The following is a 26,423-nucleotide window of genomic DNA, read 5'->3' as shown; positions in this document are numbered from 1 at the left end:
GATATCTATTAATAAAGGTGAAGAGGAAAAGCATTTGGATTGAAACCTCCCCAAACTTATTTTACACATGACCAGCAGAAAACTAACCCCTTCATCCCATGAGTTTAGGTTACATGCAAATCCAGGTCTCAGAGGTAAAAGGTGTGCTGATCCACAGCCCCACTCAGTCCATTGAATCTCTTCCTGAAATCTATTTCTATTGTGGAATGAGGACTGTTGTTCTTAAGGAACATGCTCTAACCACATTGTTGTCATGAAGAGTGAAGTGGACTTCAAACGAACTTTAATGCTGATTTGCAATCATATCACCTCAGAATAGTTCAGCAATGATATTGCATCAGAATATTTGTAAACAGGATATGCTTGCTGGTGTGTGACAGGTGTTCGGCATGGCTCAGTGGGTAGTACTCACAGCTCTGAGTCAGAAGGTTGTGGGTTCAATTCCCACTCCCAGGGATTTGAGCACATAATCCAGGCTGACACTCCCAGTGCAGTACTGAGGGAGCATTGCACTGATGGAGATTCCGCCTTTCACATGAGACCTTAAACCCAGGCTGTGTCTACACTCACGAATGGACATAAAAGATCCTATGGCGCTCGTTATTTTGAAGAAGAGCAGGAGAGTTCTCCTCTGTTCCAGCCAGTATTTATCCCTCAACCAACATCACTAAAAATAGAACATCTGATCATTTATTTCATTGCTATTAATAGGACCTTGCAAAATGTTTCCTACATTACAGCAATGGCTACACTTAAGTACTTTGGTTGTAAAGCATTTTGGGACCTACTGAGGTCGTGAATGGCGCTATATAAATCCACGTTTTTCTTCTTTCTTACTGATTTAAAAGGCTTTGGAGCAATATCAAATCCATTATGTTACTGTAAAGAGGGAACAACCCTATCCTTACACTATCCACGCCACCCTCCACTTAATCAGCTACTAACTCCAGTAGTAGAATGATCTCTGTCATATTGTCCACATTTAAAGTGGTGTGGGCCCCCAGCAATGAAATAATTCCTCTTATTTTAAAGAGGAACTAATTCTCAGTGATGAAGCTTTTCATTCTGTTAGCTGGTGCTGTATGGAATGGCCACAATTTGGATATAGGACTGGGATTAATTTAAACGCTGCCTCGTTTGCCTGTTTTTTTTATTCGTTCATGGGATGTGGGCATCGCTGGCAAGGCCAGCATTTATTGCCCATCCCTACTTGCCCTTGAGAAGGTGGTGGTGAGCCTGTTGATGCAGGATAATCAAACTAATTTCAGCAGCTACAGTGGGCAAGGTGAAAATAACAGGTAGGATTAAATTTAATGGAAGTCACATGCACAGCAGTAAAAAAACAGAGACACTTCACGCCAAAATAAACTAAAACAATTCCAAATTATTGCTGAATGTGTTGTTAATTTACAATCCCTGAGAATTTGCAGGTAGAGACTGTGCTGTTGTTCACTAGCATTGCAAAAAATATTTAAGGCTTCTGAGACAACCTGCTCTACAGATGAGAACCCCTTTCAGTGTAGAGAATGTGGCCTCATATAGTAATTACTGAAGTATTACTTTGATGCAAGTGGAAAATACCATTATATATATTTTAAGCAATGCTACTGCACATGGACAATTCTGGTATATGATGTTTAAAACTTGCATGTTTACACTGGTTCGATAAACCGCTGTGGTCTTTTCTGGTCCTATACATCCCTATGTTCCTAAATACTTAATACTCCTTACGTGTTAAGCTCAGTGCAATCTAGAATAAATTGAGTAATAAACATGTATACTATGCAGGTTTACAGTGTGTATTTAACCATATTTTCCTGCATAGCAATAGAAGTGGCATTCATTCCCCCTCAGAGTAATCCAGTGTACGTGATGCACTTTGATATTTCTAATACTTGATAAGATGCTATATAAATGCAAGTCAGCCTTCAAATTATAGTTGTAACACTGATTTCAAACTAGTTGGTGTAACATTAAGCAACTAGATTATTCCCATTTACTTTTAATTCTGTGTGTTTCAGTCAGTTCACTGCACCTGTTTTTTCCCCCTCTCAAGTGGACTACTTGGAAACTTTGATTGAAATATTGACCTTGTTCTGTTCAATAAGTGGCCAACTGGATGTGGCCTAGGTTCTGTTTGTCTGACTGAACTGACCGTGCGTTCGTGGTTATTATTGCTGTGGGGCGACAAGAGTAAAACTTTAGCCAATTGCCATGGGAATTGTAACCCCCATTTTCTTTTTGGAAAGTAAGTTGGATTTCAGTCTTGACTGAATTTCAGTGATATGTCAATGCTGTCTCCAGTTGTCATTGCATTCAATATGAAGCAAGGGCAGAATCCTCCATCTGGTAGCGTGGCAACTTCTGTTCCAACCGCTCAGTGCTGTATATTGTTGTTCAGCACCATAAGGAACCTCTATGGGTGACTTGTAAGAATTAAAATTTTAACTGCCCCTCCACCTGAAATACAACAGCTTCACATAGGTCACCTGGTCCCACAATCCCAATTCTGGTCATCACATTGTTGCGGCTGCCGCGGAACACGAATGGAGGCCGAACCGATCTGAGGAACACATGGCTTTTATTACATTCTCTTGAGAGATGGCTGCCCCAGCTCCTCTCTCTGCTAAACCCGAAAACAGACTGAGGGCGACACCCGCGCTTTTGAGTACACACTGAGGGCGACGCCCGCTCCTTTGTCATGCCTTAAAGGCAGCATGCTTCTTAAAGGCAAGGTGCCCGATTTATTGTCCACGGACGGAAAAGTGGATTGCGCCCGTTTAGGTGGCGATCCGCCACACAGCTCCCCCCAGAATCCGCTTAGGAGGTGTGGACGAGACGGTGCGGCGGTCTGATGGGCCGGCCGGAGCGGCTCTTGTAGGACGCCGGTGGACGTGGAACGGCCGGGCGTGGAGCAGCCGGGTGTACTGGCTTGAGGGCAGGTCGGCCGCGTGGCGGTGGATGAGCTACTGGGACCTGCTCACCGGGCTCCGAGTGTGCTGGCTTGAGTCGGTCAACCGACACTTTTTCAGTCCTGTCGCCCACTTGTAGGTCGAAAAATTTGTCCCCAGCCTGTAGCACTTTGTAGGGCCCGTCGTGCGGGGGTTGAAGGGGTCCGCGGTGGGCATCGTGCCGGACGAAAACGAACCATGCCTGGTGCAGGCTTAGCGGGATGTGTGAGGTGGATTCGCCGTGCCGGGCAATGGGCACCGGGGCGAACTGTAGCGCCGGTGAGGCGAAGTCGTGGCATTGCTGGTTGGCTGACCAGGGTGTCGTGGCGGTGGGCAGGAACTCGCCGGGTACGCGCAGCGGCTGGCCGTACACGAGCTCTGCTGCCGATGCGTGGAGGTCTTCTTTAACCGCGGAGCGCAGGGCGAGGAGGACCCACGGCAGTCGGTCAGTCCAGGCGCCGTCCTGGAGGCTGGCTCGAAGAGATGCCTTCAAGGATCTGTGGAACCGCTCACACAGTCCGTTGGCTTGGGGGTGGTACGCTGTGGTGCGGTGAATGGTCACCCCGAGATTGCGTGCGATGGCGGTCCAGAGTTCAGAGGTAAATTGCGGACCTCTGTCCGACGTCATGTCGGAGGGGGCGCCGAACCGTGCGACCCAGGTGCTGACGAAGGCTCTGGCGATGTCGGCGGTGGTGGTAGAGGTCAGTGGAATTGCCTTGGGCCAGCGCGTGGTGCGGTCGACGATCGTCAGCAAGTGCGTGTGGCCTTGCGACGGCAGCAGGGGCCCGATGATGTCCATGTGGATCTGGTCGAATCTACGTGAAGGGACGGTGAACTCCTCGAGGGGTGCTTTCGTGTGTTGCTGCACCTTGGCCCGTTGGCAGGCTAGGCAGGAGTTGGCCCAAGTACGCACATCCTTGCGAAGGCCGCGCCAGACAAAGCGGTTGGCTACCAATTTGATGGATGCGCGGGCGCTGGGGTGGGAGAGGTTGTGGAGAATCTCGAATACCCGGCGGCGCCAGGACGCTGGGACGACGGGCCGAGGTTGAGATAGGGATATGTCGCACTTGACCGTGACTGCGGTCGGGCCGCAGGCGACGTCGGCCAGGCGTAGCCCTGGTAGGTTGGTAGGTGCGGAGAGCAGATCAGGGTCCGTGAGCTGGTCTGCTGCGAGTTGAGCGTAGTCGACTGCCAGGTGTGCGGCGTGGATGGCGGGGCGGGCGAGGCAGTCGGCTACCACGTTGTCTCGGCCAGAGACGTGTTGGATGTCCGTGGTGAACTCGGACACTGCCGCGAGCTGGCGCTGCTGCCTGGCGGACCAGGGGTTGGTTGTCTTTGCCATTGCGAATGTCAGGGGTTTGTGGTCGACAAACGCAGTGAAGGGGTGGCCCTCCAGCAAAAACTGAAAATGGCGGACCGCCAGGTACAGCGCGAGGAGCTCGCGGTCGAAGGTGCTGTACTTGACCTCCGGGGGGCGTAGTTGGCGGCTGAAGAAGGCAAGTGGTTGCCAGGCGCCGTCAACCCACTGCTCGTACACGGCGCCGACCGCGTGATCGGAGGCGTCCGTGGTGAGCGCTACTCTGGCATTGGGCCATGGGTGCGCGAGCAGGGTGGCGTTGGTGAGCGCAGTCTTGGTGGAGTTGAAGGCGGCTGATACGTCTGCCGTCCATTCGACCGCCATCTTGCCGCTCCTGCCCTGGAGGGCTTCATACAGGGGCCTCATGAGGGACGCCGCTTTGGGGATGAAGCGGTTGTAGAAATTCACCATCCCGAGGAACTCCTGGAGTCCTTTGATGGTGGTGGGGCGGGGAAATTGCTGGACGGCCTGCACCTTGGTGGGCAGGGGAATGGCCCCAGCATGGGTGATGTGGTGGCCGAGGAAGTTGATCTTGTCCAGGCCGAACTGGCACTTGGCTGGGCTGAGGATGAGCCCGTGGTCGCTGAGGTGCCCGAACAGGATGCGAAGGTGTTCGAGGTGTTCCTGCTTGGAGGAACTGGCTACCAGGATGTCGTCCAGGTAGACGAACAGGAACTTCAGGTCCCGAAGGACCAAGTCCATGAGCTGTTGGAATGCCTGGGCCGCATTTTTGAGGCCGAAGGGCATCCGCAGGAACTCGAAAAGCCCGAAGGGGGTGATTACGGCCGTCTTGGGGACGTCCGCGGGGTGGACGGGGACTTGGTGGTAGCCGCACACCAGGTCAACTTTGTAAAAGACTGAGCAGCCGGCCAGTCTAGCCGAGAAGTCCTGAATGTGCGGCACGGGGTACCGATCAGGGGTGGTGGCATCGTTGAGGCGGCGGTAATCCCCGCAGGGGCGCCAACCCCTGCCTGGTTTGGGGGCAATGTGGAGTGGGGAGGCCCAGGGACTGTTGGAGCGGCGGATGATGCCGAGCTGTTCCATAGTGGCAAACTCGGTCCGCGCGATCTCCAGTTTGGCCGGGTCCAGCCTGCGGGCGTGGGCGTACACTGGGGGGCCTGTGGTGGGGATGAAGTGTTCCACCCTGTGTTTGGCGACCTCCGCGGAGAAGGTCGGGTTGGTGAGGGCCGGGAATTCGGCCAGGAGTGCCGAGTAGTCATCCGTGGCCCGGGCGTGGCACTGTGACGCCATGTCGGCGGGTTGACAGGGGGCCATGGCACCCAGGATGGGGGACATGGTGTTCATGTCCACGAGGCGGTGTCGAGGGATGTCTACCAGTAGGCCGTGGGCGCACAGGAAGTCTGCGCCGATGAGAGGGGAGAGTACCTTGGCAGTGATGAACTCCCATCGGTAGCGGCGACCAGCGAGGTCGAGGGTGACTGTGCGGGTGCCGTACGTCCGGATGTCCGAGCCGTTAGCGGCAGCCAGCGCCTGTCCTCGTTCGCCCTTTTGGATGTCGAGGGCGGAGGCCAGGATGATGCTGTGCTGAGCTCCAGTGTCGCACAGGAACCGGCGGCCGGTTTTGTCATCCGTGACGTACAGCAGGGAGCCCGCGTGGCCCATGGCCATCGCGGGGGCTGGTACGGGGGCGGACTTGAAGGAGCAGGAAGGTGTGCACCGTTGTGCCCTGGCGCCAAACCGTGCGTGGTAGTAACAGTAGCCCGGGTTTGTGGGGCGCGAAGGCCCCGTGGGCCCCGCGGCTGGGCCTTGTGGCCGCGTGGTGGCCGGTGAGGGGCGCGCCCAGGCTGTGGCTGCCAGGTCCGGAGCGACGTCGTGGCTGGAGTGAGCGGACAGCAGCTTGTCGGCCTCGTCGGCCAGGGCTTCTAGGTCCGTGAGGCCGGACGCCACGATCGCTGGGCGGATGCTGGGAGGTAGCTGGCGGATGAACAGCGTGCGGAAGAGGGACCCGGGTGGGCTCTCGTCGGTGAGTGAGAGCATGTGGGAGAGGAGGTCTGACGGTGAGGCGTCACCGAGGCCTGGAAGGTCGAGGAGGCGGCAGTTTCGCTGGTATGTCGAGGTCGTAAATTTTTTAAGGAGCGCGGCCTTAAGATGTGCATACTTGCCCTCCTCTGGTGAGTTCTGCAGCGCTATCCAGACCTTCGTGACTGTGGCGCTACCGAGTGATGCGACGAGGTAGTCATATTTCCCATCTGTGGTGATGTGTCGCAGCCGGAATCGGGACTCAGCTTGGAGGAACCAGGCTTCGGGCTGGTTTTCCCAAAACTCCGGCAGTTTCACGGAAACTGCGTTCGTGTCCGCCATTGCAGTGCTCGGAATATGTTCTGAGCGTCGGGGTCACCAATGTTGCGGCTGCCGCGGAACACGAATGGAGGCCAAACCGATCTGAGGAACACATGGCTTTTATTACATTCTCTTGAGAGATGGCTGCCCCAGCTCCTCTCTCTGCTAAACCCGAAAACAGACTGAGGGTGACACCCGTGCTTTTGAGTACACACTGAGGGCGACGCCCGCTCCTTTGTCATGCCTTAAAGGCAGCATGCTTCTTAAAGGCAAGGTGCCCGATTTATTGTCCACGGACGGAAAAGTGGATTGCGCCCGTTTAGGTGGCGATCCGCCACAACATTACATATATTTCTGAAGTACCTCCCCTCCCACACACTTCTCCATATTTAATCTGCACATAGGTACATGCATACATATACACACACACTCATTTTATATATATTATATTTTATTTATATATATATAATGTCTAGTTATTAAATGCATGTGGATTTCAGAATTCATTTGATGTTTTTGAAATAATAACCTGGCCTGAGGTGCTTTCTCATGAGGCACCAGCAGCAGAATTATAAAATTCAGACAGCTGTGAGCATCATCGGTAACATAGCAACTTGTACTTAATAAGTAATGGTGAGCTCTCTGTGGTGTCAGTACCACAAAGGACTCCCATGCTATACAGCTGATGTAATAGAAAATTTGAACATTCTTAGAATCAGCAAACACCCTGCCATGGCTGGTAATCAAACAGTGCCTTATCACTGAATTGCACCTCTTGAAAACAAATAGCTCTACAACTTTTTTTTAAAAACACACAAAAAAAAATTAAAACATGGGATAGATTTTTAGGATTACACTTAGAATATAACTGTTCCTAAGAAAATTATGCTGAAGGTAATTAAAAGCATTTGTCTCTCCACAAATACAATGGTAATCTATCCCCGCAACCAACAATTTGAGAACAGACAGGCAACAACAGAATGAGAAAAACCTAATTACAAGAAGAAGTAACATCTGTAGGTGTCTCCGAGGTATAACGGACACCAGCAATTTTTCTATTAGGTGAAAAAGTGTGACTACATCTGGTGCAATGATTCTGACAGTCCTTGCCTCTATAACCTTCAACCCTTTCACAGCAAATACAGAGGTGCAGGTGAAGAGTTGACTTTCATTTGCTGAACTGAGTTTGCTAGAGCATACGTTAGGTTATGGGGAATGTGTGACTTGCCCACGGGTACCTAATAATTTCTCCCAGCAATGGTCAGGGCAAACGGTCTGACCTTATTACAGAGTTGCCTAATATTGGGCCCTCTCCCTCCAAAATGGAGTTCAGGGATTATCCCATGGATTACTGTCGCCCCTTTCATGGCATTCCCTGGGGTCAGCAGTAATAGCGCCAGTAGAGTCAGGGAACTCGGGCAGTTTGTCAGGCCCCACCACCGCACCATCATCATTTTTATGTAGCAGTTGGCCAAGGGATGGTCAGTAGGCTTCCCTGCTGGGATGGGAGGTTGAAAATTTAGGTTCGAGCAGGGATTCAGTGATAGGCTTCCCTGACCGTTGTCCCGCTGTTCCAGCTGTTATACTGCATGATTTGGGGCGATTTAGTGGAAGAAATTCCAGGCCACTGTGTCTCCAGATTGTTACAATGTGAGGGTTTTCTGCAGTTTATATGGTTAGTGTGTGGTATACTGGGAATTTTGGCACTGGTACATGCTGGGAGTTTTAGGTACATCTCTTCAGCTGACAGAGTGAAGAGTTCTAGGAAGACTATGGCAGCGGCTGTGGCCTAGGAGCAGGTCCTTCCTTCATTGTGCCCTTTCAGCTACAGTAAGTAGATGAACAGGGAAAGAATAATAAATGGAGGGAGAAAGGAAAGAAAGAACAAAACAAAGAACTTGCATTTATGAGGAGTTTTTACAGGTGGAAGTTATGTCTCAACATTCACTGGAACTCAGTAAGACACCTCTCAAGATGTGCACAGCTCTGTCCAATAAGGTGAAGTGTTGAAAATATAGATTTCACTGTATGACAACACATTACCAGAAACTTGGACTGGGACCAATATCCTCCGGGTTTGCTAGTGCTGTTGGGGAGGGTTTAAACTAGCTTGGCAGAGGGATGGAAAACTGAGAGCGGATTCAAAAGGGAAAGAAGCAAAGCTGGAAATGGAAGGCAGAAAATTAGTAAGCAAATTTGGTAGGCAGAGGAAACAAAGGCTAGAAAATAGACAACAAAGGAGTTTGGCAGTGCTAAACTGTATATACGTCAACACATGGGGGGGGATTTTGCCAGCCCTGGGGAGGTGGGTATGGATGCAGGACTGCTGGGAAAATGGCAGAAACTGGGAGCGGGTACCAAACCCGCTCCCAACCCGCCTCCGTGCCATCTTCCCGGGATGCGGGGACCTGACTCCTCGAGGCGGGAAGGGGATTACAGCCAATTAACTGCCTGTTAACAGGTAGTTAACAGGCAGTTAAAAAGATTATCCCCATTTTACCCACACAAGTGTGGGCTTCCCGACAGCTGCGAACCTCGCCAGGGTCAGCAAGGTGAACAGTGGGTCTGCGGGGGTGAGGGGGTCCAAAAATGCGCTGTAGAGGTGAGTGATGGGTGCAAGTGTGGACAGGTAAGTATGAGAGGTGAGTGTAGAGTGTTAGGAAAAGTGTTAGAAAAAGTTTACTTACCTTTGCTTCTTCCTGCAGGCTTCAACCCTTGGGGATCCGATGCAGCAGCCATCTGATTTCTGCTCAGGAAAGAGGTTTGGTGAGTCTTGAGTACAAGGACTCACCTTATCAGTGTTTGGCAGCTTCTCAATTTTTAACAGATGAAACGTCATATGCTGGCGTCCTCTGTCACCGGCTTTCCCTTAATTGGCCGGCTAAGCCCGCAGGGCGGGCTTAACAAGGTCAATCAAGAGAAAATAGCATGGGTTGGCCGGACGTCGTTGGGGGCGGGACTGAAACCCAACAACCATCAGTCCCACCCCCAACGTGCTCCCATTGATAAAATCCAGCCCGAGGAGTCTAGGGAATAAAGCAGATGAGCTGAGGGCACAGATAGACATGTGGGAGTATGATAATATAGCTATTATTGAGACATGACTAAAAGAAGGGCAGGAATGGCAGCTCAACATTCCTGGTTACAGGGTTTCCAGATGAGATAGAGAGGGGGATAAATAAGGAAGAGGAGGAGGAGGAGGAGGGGGGGGGTCGCAATATTGATTAAAGAATCAATTACAACTGTGAGGAAGGATCATCAAATGAGGCCATATGGGTTGAACTGAAAAACATAAAAAGGGGCAATCACACTGTTGGGAGTGTACTATAGACCCCCAAACAGTCAGCTGGAGATAGAAGAGCAAATATGTAGGTAAATTTCTGAGGCGTGCAAAAATAGGGCAGTAATAGTAGGGAATTTCAACTTCCCTAATATTAACCGGGATAAAATTAGTGTGAAAGGTATAGAGGGAGCAGAATTCTTAAAATGCATTCAGGAGAAGGTTTTTAGCCAGTATGTAGCAAGCCCAACAAGAGAGGGGGCGGTTCTGGACCTAGTTTTAGGGAATGAAGCTGGGCAGGTGGAAAGGGTATCAGTGGGAGAGCATATTGGTAGTCGTGATCATAATTCAGTTAGATTAGAGTAGTTATGGAAAAGGACAAGGATAGACCAGGAATAAAAGTTCTCAATTGGGGAAAAGCTAATTTTACTAAACTAAGAGGTGATTTAGCCAAAGTGGATGGAAGACTGAAACTTGCAGGTAAATCAGTGTCAGAGCAGTGGGAGACATTCAAGGAGGAGATAGCGAGGGTACAGAGCAAGTAGGAAAAAGGGTGGGACTAACAAATCTATAGCTCCCTGGATGTCAAGGGGCATACAGGGTAGGATAAAGAAAAAAGGGAAGCTTATGTCAGATGCCGAGGACTCAATACTGCAGAAAGCCGAGAGGAGTATAGAAAGTGCAGGGGTGGAGTTAAAAAGGAAATTAGGAAAGCAAAGAGAGAGCATGAAAAAATATTGGCAAATAAAATCAAGGAAAACCTAAAGATGTTTTATAAATACATTAAGAGCAAGAGGATAAGTAAAGTAAGAGTAGGGCCTATTAGGGACCATAAAGGTAACCTGTGTGTGGAAGCAGAAGACACGGGTATGGTTCTTAATGAATACTTTGCGTCTGTTTTCACAAAAGAGAGGGACGATGCGGTCATTGCAATCAGGGAGGAGGAGTGTGAAATATTAGATGAAATAAACATAGTGAAAGAGGAAGTATTAAGGGGTTTAGCATCGTTGAAAGGGGATAAATCCCCAGGCCCAGATCAAATGTATCCCAGACTGTTAAGAGAAGTAAGAGAGGAAATAACAGAGGCTCTGACCATCATTTTCCAATCCTCTCTGGCTACAGGTGTGGTGCCAGAGGACTGGAGGACTGCTAATGTGATACCTTTGTTTAAAAAGGGAGAAAGGGGTAGACCGAGTAATTACAGGCCAGTCAGCTTAACCTCAGTGGTGGGAAAATTATTGGAAAAAATTCTGAGGGGCAGGATAAATCTTCATTTAGAAAGACACGGATTAATCAGGGACAGTCAGCATGGATTTGTTAAGGAAAGGTCGTGTCTGACTAACTTAATTGAATTTTTTGAGGAGTTAACGAGGGCCGATGAGGGTAGTGCGTTTGATGTAGTCTATCTGGATTTTAGCAAGGCTTTTGATAAGATCCCGCATGGCAGACTGGTCATGAAAGTAAAAGCCCATGGGATCCAAGGCAAAGTGGCAAATTGGATCCAAAATTGGCTCAGAGGCAGGAAACAAAGGGTAATGGTCGAAGGGTGTTTTTGTGACTGAAAGGCTGTTTCCAGTGGGGTTCCACAGGGCTCAGTACTGGGTCCTTTGCTTTTGTGGTACATATCAATGATTTGGACTTAAATGTAGGAAGTATGACTAAGAAGTTTGCAGATAATACAAAAATTGGCCGTGTGGTTAATAATGAAGAAGAAAGCTGCAAAATGCAGGAAGATACCAATGGTCTGGTCAGGTGGGCAGAACAATGGCAAATGGAATTCAATCTGGAGAAGTGTGAGGTAATGCATTTGGGGAGGGCTAACAAGGCAAGGGAATACACCATAAATGGTAGGACACTGAGAAGTACAGATGATCAGAGGGACCTTGCAGTGCATGTCCACAGATCCCTGAAGGTTGTAGGACAGGTAGATAAGGTGGTTAAGAAGGCATACAGGATACTTGCCTTTATTAGCCGGGGCTTAGAATATAAGAGCAGGGAGGTTATGCTTGAACTGTATAAAATGCTAGTTAGGCCGCAGCTAGAGTACTGCGTGCAGTTCTGGTCACCACATTACAGGAGGGATGTGATTCCACTAGAAAGGGTGCAGAGGAGATTTACGAGGATGTTACCTTGGCTGGGGAATTTTAGCTATGTGGAAAGATTGGATAGGCTGGGGTTGTTTTCTTTGGAAAAGAGGAGGCTGAGGGGAGACCTAATGGAGGTGTATAAAAGTATGAGGGGCCTAGATAGAGTTGATAGAAAGGACCTATTTCCCTTAGCAGAAGGGCCAATAACCAGGGAGCATAGATTTAAAGTAATTGGTCGGAGGTTTAGAGGGGATTTTTTTACCCAGGGGGTGGTGGGAGTCTGGAACTCACTGCCTGAAAGGGTGGTAGAGACAGAGACCCTCATCACATTTAAAAAGTACTTGGATATGCACTTGAAGTACCGTAACCTGCAAGGCTACAGACCAAGTGCTGGAAAGTGGGATTAGGGTGGATAGCTCTTTGTCAGCCGGCACGGACAAGATGGGCTGAATGGCCTCCTTCTGTGTTGTAAATTTCTATGATTCACATGAACATTGGCTAAACCTCTCAAGTGCCTACCCTTGTGTATTGTTAGTTGGTATGCTTGCAGTAGGATGAGGGTGAATGTGAGGGGTGGCTAGTGAGATGGGGAAGTGATAATGTAGATAGAGAGGGATGGGTGGAGGTACAAGGTAAGTTGGTGTGAGTAAGGATGTGCAGGAGTAGGGTATGGAAGGCAGAGTGATGGGGAAGCGATGAGTGGCACAGCAGGGTAATGTTGAGTGTGGCATTGCAGTAACGTTTCGTAATCTAGTGAGATCATCGAAAGGTTGGCACCACTCCTGACGACATCGCTGCTTGTGTCCTGCAGTGCAATGTGCAACCAGACTGCGTTGGTGTCTTGGGGAGGTGTCTTCCGCCCATGGGAAGGGAAGAGAATCGCTCTGCGTGCTGTGACTCCCTCCATAAGCATATGGAGGGAGTCATGCGTGAGCCTGGGTGCAGACGTGCACCTTTGTGAAGTGTTTGCAGCACCTCAATGCTGCAGAACACTGACCGCACAACTGTCAAACTCAAAGTGGCCATGATAACAACAGAAAATGCTGGAAAAACTCAGCAGGTCAGGCAACATCCGTGGAGAGAAATTTGAGTTGACGTTTTGGGTCGAACCCTTCTTCAAAACTGGAAAGAAAAGAAAATAGATCGAAGGCAGGGCTGCGATCGGACAAAAGAAGTGAAAGAAACAAAAGAGCTAGACGAGATGGTAATAGGCTGAGATTAGGTGTAAAGTGTACTGGCAGGGCAAGAGATAGCTGCCAGGTGTGAGAGAGAAACAAAAGGAAAGGGGTGGGGGAAAGGAGTGAAAAAATGTGTAATAGGGGCCGAGGTTATGATCTGAAATTGTTGAACTCGATATTGAGTCCGGAAGGCTGCAGAGTGCCTAATCGGAAGATGAGGTGCTGTTCCTCGAGTTTACGTTGGTTCCTTTAAGGAAACCGGCTGATGACCCATCATCAAATGATGTCATCAGGCTCGCTTCCTGTTAATTGGCCAGGAACCCTGCAGGGCGGGCTTAACAAGGCCAATCTAAGGAAAATCTTTTTGAGAGAGCGGCTGCAGGCGGGAGCGGGACCGGGACCGGGACTGGGACCAGAAGCTGCCATCCCACCTCCACAGGAAATTCCAACCCATAGTGTCAGCTGTGGCTCAGTTGTTAGCACCCTGGCCTCTGAGTCAGAAGGTTCTGGGTTCACATAATTCTAAGCTGACACTCCAGTGCAGTACTGAGGGAGTGCTGCACTGTTGGATGTACGGTCTTTTGGATGAGATGTTAAATTGAGGCCCCGTCTGCCCTCTCAGGTGAACGTTATCCCTGATGTCCTGGCCAATATTTATCCCTCAATCAACATCACTAAAAACAGAATATCTGGTCATTATCACATTGCTGTTTGTGGGAGCTTGCTATGCGCAAATTGGCTGCTGTGTTGCCTATGTTACAACAGTGACTACACTTCAAAAAGTATCTCATCGGCTGTAAAACGCTTTGGGACATCCGGTGGTCGTGAAAGGCGCTATATAAATGCAAGTCTTTCTTTCTTTAACCTTTTGACTCGGAGGCTAGAGAGCTACCATTGATCCAGGCTTACATAAAATGGACAACAATAATATACCAGCCCCATAAAATGTAATTAGAGATACTAAAAATGCAAGTTATTGGCGGTAAAATCACAGTATTGCCGAATATCCAGCCTCCATCGCCTATTCTGCCATCGATCCTGCTCCTTTAAATGTAATGTACTAGGATCAGGTTGCAGAACTTATGCGGGTTCGCCTGAGGGATGTTGCACCTGGTTGTGGGGTAGGCGCCAGGAGGGGCGTGTTTTATTTGCACTGTGTAGCGTTGGATGGGCGATCAACAGTGCACAGTACCATCACAAGACGAGGGAGCGTCGCAGGTACGGTGTGAGTTCAGGGCGTCAACACGGAGTAACAGCAAGAGCCCAGCCCAAGACAGGCGATAGTATCCCGGGCTCTGAGCAACACGGTGTCGGCGGAACCGCTGCACTAATGGGGAAAGCAACTATTGGTAAACTGCAGGGACACTTTAACTGACTTTTAATGGAAGAATTTTATGCAAAAACAAAATACAAGTTCTGCCATTGCAACAGAAAGTAGGAGTGAAGGCGGCGGGCGCTGCTTTTGGACAACTGCAGAAGTTTATAGTCGCTGGGAGAGTGTTTTTTGTTTCTTTAACGTTTGTTGAAAAAAAACCTGGAAAGATGACGGCTGAGGAAATCCGCCGGGTAGTGTTACTATTGCTGGTTCCTGCAGCTTTATTTCAAACTAAAAGCTTTGCTTTGAACGTTGGCTCGATGCCCAGGACAACAAGCGAATTCGCTGGTGAGTGTATGCGTCTGGACCAAAATACTAATTCTACCTAGGCTACTTTTCTATTTAAACTGAATTCTGATTAAATGGTTGCCGGTTAGTCAATTTACGATGGCAAGACAGTAGCGTCCTTAATATTCCTAGATTTGTATTTGTTTTAGCCTGTTCATACACCGACTGCAATAATTTGCTGGAAGGAAGGAATGATCAAACAACACATCCTGTAACATCTGCAGGGCTATGGGAAAAGAGCAGGGGACTGGGGCTAATTGGATTTGTTTTATTCGTTCATGGGATGTGGGTGTTGCTGGCAAGGCTAGCATTTATTGCCCATCCCTAATTGCCCTTGAGAAGGTGGTGGTGAGCTGCCTTCTTGAACTGCTGCAGTCCGTATGGTGAAGGTACTCCCACAATGCTGTTAGGGAGGGAGTTCCAGGATTTTGACCCAGCGACAATGGAGGAATGGCGATATACTTCCAAGTCAGGATGGTGTGTGACTTGGAGGGGAGCTTGGAGGTGGTGGTGTTCCCCTGCGCCTGCTGCCTTTGTCCTTCTAGGTGGTAGAGATGCGGGTTTGGGAGGTGCTGCCGGAGAAACTTTGGCGAGTTGCTGCAGTGCATCTTGTAGACGGTACACACTGCAGCCATGGTGCATCTCACCGGTTCATGGTTCAGCTCACCCAGAGGGTGATGAGGTTTGGAACTCACTGCTTGAAAGGATGGTAGAGGCAGAAACTCTCATCACATTTAAAAAACACAGCGTCAGTTTCCACATGTATGCTGACGACACCCAGCTCTACCTCGCTACCACTTCTCTCGACCCCTCCACGGTCTCTAAATTATCAGACTGCTTGCCCGACATCCAGTTCTGGATGAGCAGAAATGTTCCCTTATTAAACATCGGGAAGACCAAAGCCATTGTTTTTGGTCCCCGCCACATCCCTCTCCCTAACATCTGTCTGAGACTGAACCACACTGTTCGCAAACTTGGTGTCATATTTGACCCTGAAATGAGCTTCCGACCACATATCCGTGGCGTAACTGAGATCGCCTTTTCCACCTCCGTAACATCGCCCGTCTCTGCCCTTGCCTCAGCTCATCCGCTGCTGAAACCCTCATCCATGCCTTTGTTACCTCTAGACTTGACTATTCCAACGCACTCCTGGCTTGCCTCCCACATTCTACCCTACGTAAACTTGAGGTGATCCTAAACTCGGCTGCCTGTGCCCTAACTTACACCAAGTCCTGTTCACCCATCACCCCTGTGCTCGCTGACCTGTAGCTCCCGGTTAAGCAATGCCTCGCTTTCAAAATTCTCATCCTTGTTTTCAAATCCCTCCATGGCCTCGCCCCTCCCTACCTCTAATCTCCTCCAGCCCCACAACCCCCTGAGATATCTGCGCTCCTCTAATTCTGCCCTCTTGAGCATCCCTGATTATAATCGCTCAACCATTGGTGGCTGTGCCTTCTGTTGTCTAGGCCCTAAGCTCTGGAATTCTCTGCCTAAACCCCTCTACCTCTCTTTCCTCCTTTTAAGATGCTCCTTAAAACCTACATCTTTCACCTAATTTCACCTTATGTGGCTCGGTGTCATGTTTTTTCTTATAATACTCCCGTGAAGCGCCTTGGGATGTTTTAGCTACGTTAAAGGTGCTGACTGGATTGCTCTACAGAGAGCCGGCACGGACTCAATGGGCTGAATGGCCTCCTTCTGTGCCGTTATGACTCGTTGACTATATAAATACACATTGTTGTTATTGGAGCTCCGTTGTGCATGATTGCGTTTTATTTAGGGATTGTGTGACAGTGTGTCGTTGCCATGGGTGTAAGGGCCTAACTTGTTTTGGGGATAAGAGTTTTGAGTGTGCTATTTTATTATACTCTATGGTGAAATGAAAGCCATGGTCTGTACTAGCCTGTGATCCCAGTTCAGACAGCTCAATCAGAAATTCACAAAGTGTAGTGAGTAGACGCAAGGCTTGAATTAAATCCATATTTTTGTTAATGTTTATCTCTCTTTTCCTTTCCTGCTAGTTTCCCCAGAGCTGCTCCTTATCTGCCTGCCTCCTCTTTGCTTGGAGACTGGCTAGTTTGTTTGGCAGATTCCACCACAGCAACCATTATTGATTGTGTGATCAGCTGACAGCAAGTGGGCCTTATCTCAATCTGGGCTTTCATTACAGACTATCTCCGTGTTTTATTGTTGTAATAGTAACTCTGCAACTTGATATGTGAGAAACCTTAACAAACACCAAACATGAAATTTATCTCCAGATTCTTTAATATTACTGTTGCCATGGTAGTATTAAAAACAAAATCTCCAAACTCAGACAAAAATCTACACAGAAGGGAACCAAGAGGTAGAGAGTCCTGACGTTGGTATCTGAAGGATGTTCCCGTGATGATGAGGGTGTTCAGAAAGGCCTGTCACGCAAACCTAAAATTCTTAGGATTATTTCAGGCCTGTCACCGCACCTTGAAAGATCTTCAAATGGACTCTAGCGTGTCACTGAATTCCAAAGGTTTTGTTAATTGAGAATGGTCTGTATAAAGGGTAAATTAATGCTGGCCCATGCTGTCTACAATATAATGTCAACTTTTAGCTGACAGTGTCGTCTTTAGCCACCTCCCACCATTGCATTCTGTCCTCCGTCACTCCTTGGTTGACCTCATCCTTTCCTGGGAGAGATGTTTGAGAGTATAAGTAACTACTGAGAGTTTCTTAGAATTTGCACCTAGTTACCAGAGAATCCTATGGCCAGTGTATGCTATGTGATAACCTCAGATCAGTACCTCAGTAGGTTTTCAGTAAGGCATCATGGTGAGTATGCAGCATTTTTGTACTATATCCACCGGAACTGGGAAATAATGAGAAACATCAATAGTACAATTACCAATTCTGTCCAAAATTGTCTGGAGAGGCCAATAAAACACTTGGGTGACATACGACTGGTTATAAGTCTGTCACTGGTGGTTGTAATGAGGGCCATTTAATGAGATGACGTTGGAGCATCACAACAACTCAAAAATCCTTTGGCTCGAGCATGATTTTTCTCCTTGTGGATTGGTACCAATGCATTAAGTACACTGAGTGGCAACACTGTCTCACATGAGTGTACATGAAAAGTCTGATTTAAGATCTAGCAGAACTAGTGGAAGAGACTCTGAAGGGTGAAAGGAGCGACTAATAGAAAATAACAACCAAAAAGAAGCAGGTGCTTGTACAGTGGTGCATTATTAACACTGGAATCCTTATACCAAGTAGCTGACAATCTGTGCAAATAGATTTCCCCTCAGACCTGGTATTAATAGAGATTATGACATTTCATTGTACTTTCCAGATCCGTGACAGCACTGAATCTTCTTTATAGATCTGACCAATATAGAATTGCACATTCCTCTTTTCCACCCCCCCCCCCCCCCCCCCCCCCCCAACCCCCTTCAGATTGGCGTAGGATCCCTGGTGCACCCAGCATTGGTAGCACAGCCCCACACAGTTACAGTCATGTCATTCTAACTCGGGTTTACAAAAATATGATCCACAGGCTCTGCGGATTATGTGAAGGACCCCACTGGGCACGAAACATTGTTAAATTTTTGCCTGTCTCGGGCTTGCCTCTAAGCACGGTGTCCTGAGAATACTGTATTCTAGATTTTAGTGTATATGTGGACATAATAACACATTATTTCTGAATTCTGCAATCACAGCACTGTTTCCCTTTGGGTAGCAGGCACCGGCTTTCTGAAGTTAGGACTGGGATCACCAGGATTGTCTCAAAATTTTCATGGGGCCCACTGCGTACACCAATCACGACTGGAAACCTAGCGTGTGATGGATTGCTGGTACAAGCCCACATTGTCCCAGACTAACGTAGTGTATTAGGGCACTTCTATGCCCTTTATTCCCGTTATTGAGTATAAGCAAAAATAAATTATGTTGGGTATTGTGTGTATGTATGAAAATAAATGTAGAGGCTGGTTGCAAATCAAAATGAAAAAGATCACTTGTACAGTATGAAATTTCTTCATACCAGATCAGGGTTGGCAACTTGCCATTTCCTTGCTTCAGAAATGCTGCTGCCGCCAGTAAATTACTGCCGGATCTCTTGTTCCCAAAGATCCTGTTTTGGAGTGCAACTAGAACTGTTCTCTACCACCTGTTTGGCATGGTCAGGTTGGTTCCAGTGGTTTCTCAAATAAGTCAAACTGCCAACAGAGACTGTAAATTTAGTAAGTTCCACACACCACACAAGTCCTGCAGTAAGGTAAAGCCAGCTCTGGAAGAAAATGTAATCCCAGAATTCAAAGTCAGTAAAGTATAACCTGTTGCAGAACTATGTTTCCAGCTTCCTTTGCTCCTGGTTCCTTTTGTTTGGTGTAAATAGTCGATTTAAAATATTTAACAAAGGAAAAATGCCAAATAAGCATTAATGTGAATGTGATATAAACACTTTTATATATAAAAAAACTACATTACCTATCCCAAGTTGCCCTAAGATAGTGGTGGGTCTCCTACTTCAACTACCGCAATCCTTGCGACAGTGGTGCTCCTGCAATGGTGTTAGATCAGGAGTTCCAGGATTTTGACCCTGGGACAGTGAAGGAACGGTGATATATGTCAAGTTTTATTTTGTTCGTTTATGGGATGTGGGCGTCGCTGGCAAGGCCAGCATTATTGCCCATCCCTAATTGCCCTTGAAAAGGTGGTGGTGAGCCGCCTTGAACCACTGCACTCTGTGTGGTGAAGGTACTCGCACAGTGCTGTTAGGGATGGAGTTCCAGGATTTTGACCCAGCGATGATGAAGGATCAGCAATATCGGGTCAGGATGATTTGTGACTTGGAGGGGAACTTGGAGGTGGTGGTGTTCCTAAGCGCCTGCTGCCCTTGTCCTTCTAGGTGGAAGAGGTCGCGGGTTTGGGAGATGCTGATGAAGAAGCCTTGGCGAGTTGCTGCAGTGCATCTTGTAGATGGTATACACTGCAGCCACAGTACGCAGGTGGTGGAGGGAGTGAATGTTTAAGGTGGTGGATGTGGTGCCAGTCAAGCGGGCTACTTTGTCCTGGATTGTGTCGAGCCTCTTGAGTGTTGTTGGAGCTACACTCATCCAGGCAACTGGAGGGTATTCCATCACACTCCTTACTTGTGCCTTGGAGATGGTGGAAAGGCTTTAGGGAGTCAGGAGGTGAGACACTTGCTGCAGAGTACCTAGCCTCTGACCTGCTCTTGTTGCCACAGTATTTATGTGGCTGGTCCAGTTAAGTTTCTGGTTAATGATGACCCCCCAGGATGATGATGGTGAGGGATTTGGCGATGGTAATGCCGTTGAATGTCAAGGGGCGGTGGTTAGAATCTCGCTTATTGGAGATAGTCATTGCCTGGCACTTGTGTGGCGCGAATGTTACCTGCCACTTATCGGTCGAAGCCTGAAAACATCCAAGTCTTGTTGCATGCGGGCATGGACTGCTTCATTATCTGAGGAGTTGTGAATGGCACTGAACACTGTGCAGTCATCAGCGAACATCCCTGTTTCTGACCTTATGTTGGAGAGAAGATCATTGATGAAGCAGCTAAAGATGGTTGGGCTTCGGACACTGCCCTGAGGAACTCCTGCAGCAATGTCCTGGGGCTGTGATGATTGACCTTCAATCACCACAACCATCTCCCTTTGTGCTAGGTATGACTCCAGCCAGTATAGTGTTTTCCCCCCGATTCCCATTGACTTCAGCTTTACTAGGGCTCCTTGATGCCATACTCGGTCAAATGCTGCCTTGATGTCAAGGGCAGTCACTCTCACCTCACCTCTGGAATTCAGTTCTTTTGTCCATGTTTGGACCAAGGCTGTAATGAGGTCAGGAGCCGAGTGGTCTTGGCGGAACCCAAACTGGGCATCAGTGAGCAGGTTTTTGGTGAGTAAGTGCTGCTTGATAGCACTGTTGATGACACCTTCCATCACTTTGCTGATGATTGAGAGTAGACTGATGGGGCGGTATTTGGCTGGATTGGATTTGTCCTGCTTTTTTGTGGAAAGGACATACCTGGGCAGTTTTCCACATTGTCGGATAGATGCCAGTGTTGTAGCTGTACTGGAACAGCTTGGCTAGAGACACGGTAGTTCTGGAGCAGAAGTCTTCAGCACGATAGCCTTTGCTGTAGCCAGTTGATTATGGGATCGCTTCGCCCTGTCTATAGCATGCCACTTCTGCTTTTTAACATGCATGTAGTCCTGTGTTGCAGCTTCCCCAGGTTGGCACCTCATTTTTAGGTACGCCTGGTGCTGCTCCTGGCATGCTCTTCTACATTCCTTTATTGAACCAAGGTTGGTCCCCTGGCTTGATAGTAATGGTAGAGTGAGAGATATGCCAGGCCATGAGGTTACAGATTGTGGTGGAATACAATTCTGCTGTTGCTGATGGCCCACAGCGCCTCATGGATGCCCAGTTTTGAACTGCTAGATCTGTTCTGAATCTATCCCATTTAGCACGGTGGTAGTGCCACACAACACGATGGAGGGTGTCCTCAGTGTGAAGACGGGACTTAGTCTCCACAATGACTGTGCGGTTGTCACTGCTACCAATACTGTCATGGACAGATGCATCTGTGACAGGTAGATTGGTGAAGACGCGATCAAGTAGGTTTTTCCCCTCGTGTTGGTTCTCTCGCCACCTGTCGCAGGCTCAGACTTAGTTATATCCTTCAGGACTCGGCCAGCTCGGTCAGTAGTGGTGCTACTGAGCCACGCTTGGTGACGTTGAAGTCCCCCACCCAGAGTACATTCTGTGCCCTTGCTACTCTCAGTGCTTCTTCCAACTGGTGTTCAACATGGAGGAGTACTAATTCATCAGCTGAGGGAGGGCGATAGGTGGTAATCAGCATGCCCATGAGACTTCATGGGGTCCAGAGTCAATTTTGAGGTCTCCCAGGGCCACTCCTTCCAAACTGTATACCACTGTGCTGCCACTCCTGGTGGGTCTGTCCTGCCGGTGGGACAGGGTGTACCCAGGGATGGTAATGGAGGAGTTTGGGACATTGGCTGAAAGGTATGATTCTGTGAGTATGACTGTCAGGCTGTTGCTTGGCTAGTCTGTGCGACAACTCTCCCAATTGTGGCACAAGTCCCCGGATGTTGGTGAGGAGGACTTTGCAGGGGTGACTGGGCTGGGTGTGCCGTTGCCGTGTCCATAGCCAGTGCCGAGGTCGATGCCGGGTGGTCCATCCAATTTCATTCTTATTATTGTGTTTCGTAGTGGTTTGTTACAATTGAGTAGTTTGCTAGGCAGTTAATAGTCAACCACATTGCTGGAGTCACATATAGGTCAGACCAGGTAAGGACGGCAGATTTCCTTCCCTAAAGGACATTAGAGAACTAGATGGGTTTTTACGGCAATCCAGTAGTTTTACGGTTACCATTAGTTAACTGAATTTAAATTCCCCAGATGCCGTGGTGGGATTTGAGCTCTTGTCTCTGGATCATTAGTCCAGGTATCTGGATTACTAGCCCAGTGACATTACCACTATGCTACTGTTCCCTTAGGATGGCATGTGACTTGGAGGGGAACTTCGAGGTGATGGTGTTCCCATAACATTGCTGCTCTCGTCCTTCTTGGTGGTAGAGGTTCATTGGATGTGAACATACAGGAAACTTTGGTTTATCCAGAGGTTAACTGTCCGGAATGCTCGATCCACCGGCAAAATTCAGGAGTCGGTTCAGTAAGTTTTTTTTCTTTTCGTTGCTTTTTTTTCACCGGTCAGGCTCTGCAAGGTCTAGCTAAAGCTGTTGCTTAGCTACAGAGACACTTGCAAGCTACGGCCGACTGTTTAGAAGCTGTTGCAGGGTTTGTTGCTAGATACGGAGCTCAAAAGCTCCGTATGTTTTAACATTAGCGCTGGTTTGTCCGGCAGTTTTGATGGGACGGCAACAGCTCGGTCCCGTCGGTGCCGGATAGCACAAAGTTTCCTGTATATAAATCGGCCCCACCAGCATGGAGTGGAGACCAGTAAGGGAGGCACCTTACAGTGGACTTGCTTAATAAATGACTGGTGTTGAAAATGGATCCAAGAGATGCAGGGAGAGACTCGCTGAAGTTACTCGCAAGTTAATTGCACCTTGAAAGAAACTTGGCCAATGCTGATTTGTGAGGGGATTTCCCTATCCTTTGTAATGTGAATCACTGTCATAACATTCCTGTTATTATCACAGGGTTGGTGTTTTGAATCCAGGCAGGCAGTCACTTTCACCCTGTACCCTGTGTTAGTGGTGGACAATTTAAAATAAAATGTTACTATCCCAGTTTAAAAAAAAAAAAAAAAAATCCAAAAATCTGATTCATTTTAACTTCCATGAGTGAATGGGAGCTGAGACACAAAATTCAGTCTCCGAATCCATTTAACTTCCCTTCCTCCCCCTCCCCCCCCCCCCCCCCCGCCCCATCCCCTCCCCGGACAAAAAGGTGTCAGCAACTCTTTTATCAGAAACTGTTGCCCACTTCCCAATGGTAAGGTAACTGATTTGTGTGTCTTTATTTGTGATTCCGTTCCTGTTTCAAAATGCTACTTTTGAGTGGGCTGCAGGTGTTGTCTGCTACGAGAAGTCCTGGAGTTCAGTACTCGAGCAGCCCTAAACCTGTTTATCTGGTTTGGCTGCATTCCAACGCTCCAAAACCTTAGAGACACCTCGGAGTTGATCCAGAAACAATTTGCTGATGCCTGCGATTACAGATGGGCTCATCCTGGATAATAATTCTCCCAAACTCAGTCATTTAGATCATTGTGTATTTGTGTGATACACCATGGGGGTGACATTCCTTTTGGTGCTAAAACTGTGCATCAAATGGGAGTTCACATTTTTGCCCAACTATTTAACGCTCTTAAAGAACAGACAGTTTTACTCAGAATGTTCTGGAAGGTCAGGTGCATTGGAGTCTGCTTAAAAACCCACAAACAAGTAGCCAATCAGAAACCACCTGCAAGAACGCTGCTCAACTAGCCAAACACGTATTGATCAATATCAGTAACCATGTGGGTCCCATCAGTTATGGAGGGTGTAATTTCTGTGAGTAAAGGAGAAGTAGCACAAAAGGAGTAAGGCAACACTTATGGATCGAGGCCTGCAGATTGTAGTAAATGGTGTGAAGGCAGAACTTAGGGGAAAGCCACCCCAAGGGTGAAGCGGGCATCTGAGGCCACCATTACAGATCAGTCGGTCAGTGTGGAATCATGTACTGAGAGAGCCTGAATAAGTGTCTGGAAGAAAGTGTTCAGCTTGGAAAAAAAAATGTCAAGGTGAAGAATGAGAATGAGTGTTAATATACATTACCTGCCATGAAGGTAGTCACTGATGACACAGTAAGTTTTTAGGTGTCGAATGGTTTGCATAAGTATCCTAGTATATGTCGTGTATTGATTGCGAGTTTGACACCAGTCAATACGGTAATGTAATGTGTGAGTTTAACACCAGTTAATACGGTAATGTAATGTGCATTGCATTATGGGAATTACCCGGGAAAGCAGTAGTCAGCCATTTTAGGACTAAAGTAAAGATTGTAGTTATAAGCCTGTCTGCCTGACTGATTTAATTCGACGTATCTACATGTTTGAACGCATTAAAGCATAGATACAACATTGGCGACGAGGACAACGAACGGAATCATTTTAGATAAGTAGTTGCCCAAGTTTTAGTTAGCTAGGATGGAGAAGACCGGCATTCAAAATTTTGCATGTTTCGCCGAGCCAGCCACGTTGGGTCCAAGATGGATGAGGCGTTTAATGTCTTTTGAGCTTTATGCTGACGGCAAAGGACTCATTATTGCCGATACCTCTACAGCTGCCACAAAGCAGAGGAGAAGAGCTCTACTTCTACACCTAGCAGGACCAGATGTCCAGGATATCTTTTCGACTCTACTGGACATAGGAGAGCCAGCAGACTACACGGCGGCGGTTAGTGCTTTGAATCAATACTTCGTGCCCCAGTTCAACGCAGCAGTTGCTAGACAGACTTTTCATAAGTTGTCCCAGAAGGCAGGTGAGACTGTGCAACAATTTGCTACTCGCTTGCGGCAGGCTGTTAAAGACTGTGCTTTTGGGGGGGATGCGAATAATCAAATAAGAGACGCTATCCTGAGTAGGTGCACGTCAGCCTATGTGCGGAGGAAATTGCTAGAGGAAGGGCATGGTCTAACGCTCGCCCGCATGTTACAATTGGCCTCACAATGTGAAAATGTCGAGGAGCAGATGTCAGCCATGTCATGTACAGAGAAGGCGGAGACAGATACTGTTCATCGTGTTACACAGAAAAGAGGGTATTATGCGAAAAGCTCGACAGAGAAACCAAAGGGAAATGGCGATAGGAACGAAAGGAAATGTTACAGATGTGGACACACAGACCACATGGGCACAGATCCGAAATGCCCAGCACACGGACAAACATGTCATAAGTGCAAGGGAAAGGATCATTTCTCCAAAGTATGCCTCACAAAGGGTACAAAGAAACACAGTGTGAACAATGTAGAGGAACAAAATGACTTTGCATTTGCTGTTACTGGAAATAACGTGACAGAGAGACTTACCTTTTGTGTGGGGGGAGTAAATCTGAGAATGTTAATTGATTCGGGTGCAACTAATAATGTGATAGATGAGAATACATGGGAAGGATTAAAGTCAGAACACATTAAGTGTCAGTCACATGTCCCTAAGACAGAGAGAAAGTTATTCTCTTATGCTTCTAGCCGACCACTGTCAGTTAAAGGTGTATTCACATGTGGGATTACAATAGGTAAGAGAACTGAGCAGGCGGAGTTCATTGTGGTTAAAGGCCATGGAGAGCCGTTGCTAGGAAGGGAGACAGCCATGCAACTGGGAGTTTTAAAAATAGGCGCAGATGTCTCAGCTGTGGTAGATGTAAGACAGCTACTGGAACAGCGGTATCCAAAGGTGCTCCAGGGAGTAGGAAGGCTGAACACAAAACAGATCAGTTTGTATATCGACCCACAAGTGAAGCCTGTGGCCCAGCCACTCAGGCGTATACCATTCAACTTAAGGGGGGCAGTAGAGGCCAAAATAAAACAATTGAGGGACATGGACATTATCGAACCTGTAACTGGTCCCACCCCATGGGTAAATCCTGTGGTTATTGTACCAAAAGCGGATAAGGATATAAGGTTATGCCTAGACATGAGACGAGCAAACCAGGCAATAGTGAGGGAACGATATCCAATCCCCACCGTTGATGAGATACTCCAAGGTATGAATGGCTCGACGGTGTTTAGTAAGCTAGACCTGAAATGGGGTTATCACCAGCTAGAACTGACCCCTGAGTCACGAGAAATCGCAACGTTTGCAGTACATAACGGAATATATAGGTACAAGAGGCTGATATTCGGTGTATCTTCAGCTAGTGAGCAATATCAGCACGAGATAGCTAATGCCTTAGCTGGAATAGAGGGTGTTGAAAACATCTCAGACGACATTATCGTGCATGCACACGACCAGGAAACGCACGACAGACGCCTGCACGCTGTCATGACCAGACTAATGGAAAGTGGACTGACACTAAACTCAGAGAAGTGCCAATTCAACATGGACCGATTGATTTTCATGGGAATCCTGTTGTCTGAAAAGGGCA

At 48.0% G+C, this 26,423-nt stretch overlaps 1 protein-coding gene across 2 annotated transcripts in view; it reads left to right on the top strand.

The window, feature by feature from the left end:
* The first annotated feature begins 13,579 nt into the window (after positions 1 to 13,579).
* Positions 13,580 to 26,423, top strand: part of LOC147113983 (semaphorin-4B-like) — a 66,788-nt gene continuing 53,944 nt past the window's right edge. For both annotated transcript variants that reach the window (XM_085995453.1, XM_085995452.1), the window contains exon 1: positions 13,580 to 14,817. In XM_085995453.1, coding sequence (XP_085851579.1) covers positions 14,697 to 14,817 — 121 coding nt within the window. In that variant the 5' untranslated portion in view covers positions 13,580 to 14,696. The remainder of the gene's footprint in view (positions 14,818 to 26,423) is intronic.

The sequence above is a fragment of the Somniosus microcephalus genome, chromosome 8 (genome assembly GCF_052327205.1).
Source record: "Somniosus microcephalus isolate GS21.2 chromosome 8, FLI_Smic_1.0, whole genome shotgun sequence".
Classification (NCBI taxonomy): domain Eukaryota; kingdom Metazoa; phylum Chordata; class Chondrichthyes; order Squaliformes; family Somniosidae; genus Somniosus; species Somniosus microcephalus.
The sequence above is the reverse complement of the archived record's forward strand: the minus strand, read 5'-3'. Positions and strand labels throughout refer to the sequence as shown.